General features: G+C 36.7%; 1 protein-coding gene across 1 annotated transcript; it reads right to left on the bottom strand.

Moving 5' to 3' along the window:
• Positions 1 to 341: 341 nt before the first annotated feature.
• LOC115510675 (olfactory receptor 2T2-like) lies at positions 342 to 1,271 on the bottom strand. The gene has a single exon (XM_030310788.1). The coding sequence runs from the start codon at positions 1,269 to 1,271 to the stop codon at positions 342 to 344; it is 930 nt and encodes a 309-aa protein (XP_030166648.1).
• Positions 1,272 to 8,924: the final 7,653 nt, after the last annotated feature.

Here is an 8,924-nt window from a genome sequence, read left to right as displayed (position 1 = left end):
TTCTAGGATGACAGTTGGTTTTAGACCATGTGTCCTGATACACTGAAGCTGCTCAAGAAGATAGAGATTATCTCTGCACAGATGTTATTGTCAAAACCCACGTAATTTCTCAAAAGGTTAATCATAAATAACACATTAAGTTTGTACTCTAAGAAAGCCTTGACTATGGAACTAGAAACAACTTTATACCAACAAACAAATAACAATATGCCTGAGTCCTAATACTTTTCTGATCCCTTATTATGTTACATTTCCAGTATGACAATCCAATGATAACAGCTACTTTTAATATTGAGTATGAAACGTTTCTTACAGTGACATTGTGGAAACATAGCATTTTCTCAATTGCCACATCTTCCCATGCACTTCCTCAGGGCCCCCACCACTTCTTTGTTCCTTAAGCTGTAGATGAGGGGATTTAGCATGGGGGTCACTATGGTGCCAAGTACAGGTGCAATCTGATCTTGTTCAGGTGTGTGAGAAGAACTGGGTGTCATGTAAATGAAGATGGCTTGACCAAAGTAGAGACTCACTACTGTCAGGTGGGAGAAGCAGGTGGAAAGTGCTTTGTTACTTCCTTTCCAAGAATTCATCTTCAGAACAGTGAGGAAGATGAGATTGTAGGAGACCAGAATAAGAAAAAATGGGACGAGGAGAAACACAATTGTTGATACAAATTTTACCATTTCATAGACTGATATATCCACACAAGACAACCTCAGGATGGCAGGCATCTCACAAAAGTAATGATTAATTTCCCCGGAACCACAGATAGGGAAATTCATTGGGTAGATGGTGTGTATAAGGGCTGCAAGGGACCCTCCAATCCAGGCTGCAGCAGCCATCTGCTTACAGACCTTGGGATTCATGAGAATTGTGTATCTCAGGGGGTTACACACAGCCACACAGCGGCCATAGGCCATTAGGGTCAGCAAGATGCACTCAGCAAGACCAAGGGTGAGGAAGAAAAAGAGCTGAGTGGCACAGGCAAAATAGGAAATGTTCTTCCTCTCTGTGAAATAGTTGGTAACCACCTTGGGGACTGTGCTGGAGATGTAAGCCAAGTCAATGAAGGACAGCTGACTGAGCAGGAAGTACATGGGGGTGTGGAGGCAGGAGTCCAGCCAGATGAGGAGGATTAGTATGGAGTTTCCAGTAAAGGCAATAATGTAAATAAAAAGGAGGAGGAGGATGAGGAGGTAGGGATAACTGAACCAGGGAAAGAGTCCCAGGAGGATAAAATCAGTTGAGTTTTCATTCTTCTGCTCCATGTTTTAATTTAAATGGTTTATTCAAACTGAAAAATTGGAAAAGTTATATAACAAAGGATGTGGTGCTTCGTTAAAATAATCTGTCAGTCAACATTCACTTCTCTGTACACTTACAGCTAGGACTTTAAAACAGTACATTCTCATAAAAAAGAAATTGAAAAGAAAACTCCATCAAATTGAAAAATTTCTACTTAGAAATTAGCAATGTTATATTCTAATTTGGTTGGTTTTACTTGGCCAGGTGAATATTTAGTCCCTTTGGTAATAATTACCAACCTGACCATTATGTTTCCCATATATTTAGCTTTTTAATGTACTCCAATCTGTTGACATTCTTGTGTTTTTCATATTGCTTTCCTGACTGTACTGTTCTGCTCACCTCCACCCCAAAGGATCTCAAGTGTCCCTTGTGGCCATTTCACAGATTTTCTTTTTTTTTTTTTTTTTTTTTTTTTAAGGTAGGAGCCATTGAACAAAATGGTATTTTATTTATTTTTTTTATATATGAAATTTATTGACAAATTGGTTTCCATTCAACACCCAGTGCTCATCCCAAAAGGTGCCCTCCTCAATACCCATCACCCACCCTCCCCTCCCTCCCACCCCCCATCAACCCTCAGTTTGTTCTCAGTTTTTAACAGTCTCTTATGCTTTGGCTCTCTCCCACTCTAACGTCTTTTTTTTTTTTTTTTCCCTTCCCCTCCCCCATGGGTTCCTGTTAAGTTTCTCAGGATCCACATAAGAGTGAAACCATATGGTATCTGTCTTTCTCTGTATGGCTTATTTCACTTAGCATCACACTCTCCAGTTCCATCCACGTTGCTACAAAAGGCCATATTTCATTTTTTCTCATTGCCACGTAGTATTCCATTGTGTATATAAACCACAATTTCTTTATCCATTCATCAGTTGATGGACATTTAGGCTCTTTCCATAATTTGGCTATTGTTGACAGTGCTGCTATGAACATTGGGGTACAAGTGCCCCTATGCATCAGCACTCCTGTATCCCTTGGGTAAATTCCGAGCAGTGCTATTGCTGGGTCATAGGGTAGGTCTATTTTTAATTTTCTGAGGAACCTCCACACTGCTTTCCAGAGCAGCTGCACCAATTTGCATTCCCACCAACAGTGCAAGAGGGTTCCCGTTTCTCCACATCCTCTCCAGCATCTATAGTCTCCTGATTTGTTCATTTTGGAGATTTTCTAAAGAAATTTGAATCACCACCGAAATGATATAGACTGTTTATTCTATTTTACATATTAACTTCCTTAATTCTTACGTTTTCAGTTTTCTTTTTAATTCTCATGTCTTACCTTCATTTTAAACTTATTTTTTCACTTGAATAATTTCCTTTGTCAATGAATAGCCTAAAAGACAGCAATCATATCTCTTGGTTAATCTTTCAGTTATTGTTCATTTCCCATAGAATAAAAATTTCTTCAGAATACTTTTAAGGTGTTGATTAAAGTCATGCAAATAAATTTTAATTTCCCATCTTTGTAAAAGTGATGGTGACACTAATGACAAATGAAGAAATATCCTCTTTTGCTTGATGAGAAAGGTCTCATACATATTCAATTCCTGGATCAATGAGTTGATTTCCTTTGTAAACCCTGATGGTCCACATGCAATGTTTCCTCTTTGTGAAGCAATCATAATGAGAATTTTTGCTTTTATTATCAATAATATACATGAAATCTTTTATTTTATATCAAATCCTACATTATTATGCCTTTCATGATTTGAGATAATGAAAAAAAAATCATTGTATAATTTTCATCTGTCAATGGAAATAGAATAGTGTCATTCAAGATTGGGTCATAATAAGCTTGTGGCAGAACTTTGGTCTTGGGGAAATTTTTTTTTTTATTTTTTAATTTTTTTTTACATTTATTCATTCTTGAGAGACAGAGAGACAGAAAATAAGTGGGGGAGGGGCAGAGAGCTAGAAGGAGACATAGAATCGGAAGCAGGCTCCAGGCTTTGAGCTGTGAGCACAGAGCCCAACACGGGGCTGGAACCACAAAGCGTGAGATCATGACCTGAGCCCAAGTCAGACACCCAACCAAGTGAGCCACCCAGGCGCCCCTGAAATTTGTTTTCTTAAGTTACCACTCTGTTCACCTCAAGATCCTGGTCTCCTCTTCCTGGGCACTATCCTTCATGATGTTTCTCTAGTTTCCTGTGTTTTTTGACATAAAGCCTTTCCCTACAGAGTTTAGTTCATTGGGAAGTGAAATAATGGGAGAATATCTTTGAAAATAATGTCTCATGGTCCCACATAATTATGTGTAAAATATGACATTATGTTTACCAGTATAACAGTATTATTAACTATAGTGTATTCAAATAAATATAGACTGGGAATGGGAAATAGATACAAACACTGTAAAATATCTTGCTTTAGGAATGATAAAACATCAAGCATTGTGCCTGGCATCTAACTGATGACTAGTTTTGTAAGTCTATGTGCTTACATGCAAGCCTCTTTTAAGTGTATATTAATAATTTTGCACATTAGCAAATTAGGTCTATGATATATTGTATATTGAAAATATTGTAATGTTTTATATTAATCACATACGATTACATTCTCTTAGATTTAGGAATGTGGAGTAAAAGTGATTTTTGTGATTTTGTTAGGAAGACCTTAGTTCTATCAATATCTTTGTGACTTGGAAATGAATGAATACCTCTAGGATGTAATTATTTCAAATGCTAAAGGAAACGTTAACTTACCTGATTTATAAGGGCAGCACTTGCCTTCTTCAAAATTATAATTAGACAATATGTATCGATAAAAATCATTGAGCACACACTTTATTACACTGAAACAATGATTCAACAATAAACTATACATTTAGCTAGATACAGACTCTGACTAAATAATGCACAAGCAGTATATTACAAAAATTTTTGAAAAATATTTTTTTGTCAAAATATGTGTTTTGCCTTTTTGTTTGTCTTGTTTTTACCATGATTTACTCAAGAAATAAAGAAAAACAAATTTAATTTTGTTTATCTTAAAGTAATGCCATTCTTTTATTCTAAGGAAAGTCACATTTCCTTTCAATTTCTAGCAAGTCTTAACTTTCTCCATCACATAAGATTTGAAACTAAGTGATTAACAATCAAAGCAGCACTCTAAAAAGATATTTGTATGAATGGCAAAACACAGATCCTATTAGAGAGATGTGAGCAGATTGCTCTCATCTGTAACTCATCCTGTCCTTATAAATATCCTTAAACTCTACAGTGCTCCTCACAAGCTAAGTCGCAGTAATTGCAAAATATGTGCTGCTGGAGTACATGGAGTATATTGGAGATGTCCTCCTATATACCTATATACCTCCTATGACCTCCTAACACCGATGGCAGTATATTGGAGGACATACTAGCACTGATGACCCTTATAAGAACAGTAGTTCACACTTATGGAAGACAATAAATTCCAGAGTAGTTCGCATACATTAACCTATTGACTGCTTGTAAGGACCCTATGTGCAATCTTGAGCAACTGGGGCAGACAAAAATGGTGCAATGTGCTCTTACTGTGTCTTTTGTCAGGCAGTGGCTGAACAAAATGAGACAGAGACCTTTCCCTACAGATCCTCCCTCCCTGAAGACACTGAATTTTTCATTTAAGGACTCACTGTGAGAAGCAGATTCCATTTTCATGTAATCCAAATTTATCTGCTTTTGCTTTACAAAGGTCATTTGGTATGGAGGCTGGGTAGAAAAACCGAGTTAACTACCTGCCTAGAAGGAAATTATTTTATTAGTAGGCAAAAACATTCTCCTACCCCTGCCTTCAGCCCCATAGTTACTGTTGCCTGGTGTACTTCCAGTAACTGCTGTCATTTCCTTGTGCCCTGTCGCTCTTTTACATTAAATTAGTCAATACCTGTCTTGACTGAAATTTCTGAAATTTCAAACTCCCTGAAAGAGGACTAATTACATTTCTGCTACACACCTGGTTTAGGTCTGAGATCAGCATGTGAGAAGTCAATATCATCTTCTGTTTTTCATCAAGTTCTGTATCTTTTGTGTACCTCAAAATGGGGAAGACATGAAAAGTGTCTCATGGGAATTTGTCTCCAGACTTTAATTAATTGTAAGCTCAGAATAAGTGCAGGGCTCTAAGAAGACTCTTATGAAAGATCATTACTGCCCAGTATTCTATGCTTTTTCTTGAAAAATGATACTGTTGAGTTTTGATTATCTCTATGGAAATAGAAACATCAAAGAAATTCCATATTGAAAATATGAGAGCAAACTATTTGGATGACTTTTAAGTCAATGGGGGAGGAAAAACATTTTTTTCTTGAGGGAAACTTTTTTTTCTTGTGTCCAACTTTTTATTTTTATATTTTTTAATATGAAATTTATTGTCAAATTGGTTTCCCTACAACGACCAGTGCTCATTCCAACAGGTGCCCTTCTCAATGTCCATCACCCACCCACCTCTCCCTCCCACACCTCATCAACCCTCAGTTTGTTCTCAGTTTTTAAGAGTCTCTTAAGTTCTGGCTCCCTCCCTCTCTAACCTTTTATTTTTTTTCTTCCCCTCCTCCATGGTCTTCTATTAAGTTTCTCAGGATCCACATAGGAGTGAAAACATATGGTATCTGTCTTTCTCTGTATGGCTTATTTCACTTAGCATAACACTCTCCAGTTCCATCCACGTTGCTACAAAAGGCCATATTTCGTTCTTTCTCATTGCCACATAGTATTCCATTGTGTACATAAACCACAATTTCTGATTCCATTCATCAGTTGATGGACATTTAGTCTCTTTCCATAATTTGGCTATTGTTGAAAGTGCTGCTATAAACATTGGGGTACAAGTGCCCTTATGCATAGGCATTCCTGTATCCCTTGGGTAAATTCCTAGCAGTGTTATTGATAAGTCATAGGGTAGATCTATTTTTAATTTTTTGAGGAACCTCCACACTGTTTTCCAGAGTGGCTGCACCAGTTTGCATTCCCACCAACAGTGCAAGAGGGTTCCCATTTCTCCACATCCTCTCCAGCATCTATAGTCTCCTGATTTGTTCATTTTAGCCACTCTGACTGGCATGAGGTGGTATCTCAGTGTGGTTTTGATTTGTATTTCCCTGATGAGGAGTGACGTTGAGAATCTTTTCAGGTGCCTGTTCGTCATCTGAATGTCTTCTTTAGAGAAGTGTCTATTCATGTCTTCTGCCCATTTCTTCACTGGATTATTTGTTTTTCGGGTGTGGAGTTTGGTGAATTCTTTATAGATTTTGGATACTAGCCCTTTATCCAATATGTCATTTGTAAATATCGTTTCCCATTCCATTGGTTGCCTTTTAGTTTTGTTGATTGTTTCCTTTGCAGTGCAGAAGCTTTTGATCTTCATGGGGTCCCAATATTTCATTTTGTATTTTAATTCCCTTGACTTTGGAAATGTGTCCAGTAAGAAATTGCTGTGGCTGAGGTCAGAGAGGTTTTTCCCTGCTTTCTCCTCTACGGTTTTGATGGTTTCCTGTCTCATTCAGGCCCTTCATTCATTTTGAGTTTATTTTTGTGAAGGGTGTAAGAAATTGGTCTAGTTTCATTCTTCTGTATGTTGCTGTCCAGTTCTCCCAGCACCGTTTGTTAAATAGACTGTCTTTTTTCTATTGGATATTCTTTCCTGCTTTGTCAAAGATTAGTTGGCCATACTTTTGTGGGGCCAATTCTGGGGTTTCTATTCTATTCCATTGGTCTATGTGTCTGTTTTTGTGCCAATACCATGCTGTCTTGATGATTACAGCTTTGTAGGAGCAGCTAAGTCTGGGATTGTGATACCTTTGGTTTTCTCCTTCAGTATTATTTTGGCTATTCGAGGTCCTTTGTGATTCCATACAAATTTTAGGATTGCTTGTCCTAGACTGAAGAAGAATGCTGGTGCAATTTTGATTGGGATTGCATTGAATGTGTAGATTGCTTTGGGTGGTGTTGACATTTGAAAAATATATATTCTTCCAATCCATGAGCACAGAATGTTTTTCCATTTCTTTGTATCCTCTTCAATTTCCTTCATAAGGTTTCTATAGTTTTCAGCATACAGATCTTTTACATCTTTGGTTAGGTTTATTCCTAGGTATTTTATGATTATTGGTGCAAATGTGAATGAGATCAATTTCTTTATTTGTCTTTCTGTTGCTTCATTTTTGGTGTATAAAAATACAACTGATTTCTGTACATTAATTTTGTATCCTGTGACTTTGCTGAATTCATCTATCAGTTCTAGCAGACTTTTGGTGGAGTCTATCAGGTTGTTCATGCATAATATCATGTCATCTACAAAAAGTGAAAGCTTAACTTCATCATTGCCAATTTTCATGCCTTGATTTTCTTTCGTTGTCTTATTGCTGATGTTAGAACTTCCAACACTATGTTAAACAACAGAGGTGAGGGTGGACATCCCTGTCTTGTTCCTTATCTCACAGGGAAAGCTCTAAGTTTTTCTCTATTGAGAATGATATTATCTTTTCATAAATGGCTTTTATGAAGTTTAAGGTTTTTCCTTCTATCCTGACTTTCTCAAGGGTTTTAATGAAGAAAGGATGCTGTACTTTGTCAAATGCTTTTTCCACATTGATTGACAGGATCATATGGTTCTTATCTTTCCTTTTATTAATGTGATGTATCACATTGTTTGATTTGTGAATGTTGAACCAGCCCTGCAGCCCAGGAATGAATCTCACTTGATTATGGTGAATAATTCTTTTTATATGCTGTTGAATTCAATTTACTAGTATCTTGTTGAGAATTTTTCCATCCATATTCATCAAGGATATTGGCCTGTACTTCGCTTTTTTTTTGCTGGGTCTCTGTCTGGTTTGGGAATCAAAGTAATGAGTCTGGAAGTTTTCCTTCCTTTTCTATTTTTTGAAAAGCTTGAGAAGGATAGATATTATCTCTGCCTTAAATGTCTAGTAGAATTCCCCAGGGAAGCCATCTGGTACTGGACTCTTATTTGTTGGGAGATTTTTGATAACTGATTCAATTTCTTCACTGGTTATGGGTCTGTTCAAATTTTCTATTTCATTCTGTTTGAGTTTTGGTAGTGTGTGGGTGTTTACGAATTTGTCCATTTCTTCCAGATTATAAAGTTTGTTGGCATATAATTTTTCACAGTATTCCCTAATAATTACTTGTATATATGAGGGAGTGGTTGAAATAAATTCCACTTTAATTCATGATTTTATCTATTTGGGTCATCTCCCTTTTCTTTTTCCGAAGCCTGGCTAGAGGTTTATCAAATTAGTTTATTTTTTTCAAAAAACCAACTCTTGGTTTCATCGATCTGCTCTACAGTTCTTTTCAGAGTCTATATAGTTTATTTCTGCTCTGATCTTTATTATTTCTCTTCTTCTGCTGGATTTAGCGTGTCTTTGTTGTTCTGCTTCTATTTCCTTTAGGTGTGCTGTTAGATTTTGTATTTGGGACTTTTCTTGTTTCTTGAGATAGGCCTGGATTGCAATGTATTTTCCTCTCAGGACTGCCTTTGCTGCATCCCAAAGCGTTTGGATTGTTGTATTTTCATTTTCATTTGTTTCCATGTAATTTTTAATTTCTTCTCTAATTGTCTGGTTGACCCATTCATTCTTTAGGAGGATGTTCTTTAACCTCCATGCTT

This window comes from Lynx canadensis, chromosome A1 (assembly GCF_007474595.2).
Source record: "Lynx canadensis isolate LIC74 chromosome A1, mLynCan4.pri.v2, whole genome shotgun sequence".
Lineage (NCBI taxonomy): Eukaryota > Metazoa > Chordata > Mammalia > Carnivora > Felidae > Lynx > Lynx canadensis.
The sequence above is the reverse complement of the archived record's forward strand: the minus strand, read 5'-3'. Positions and strand labels throughout refer to the sequence as shown.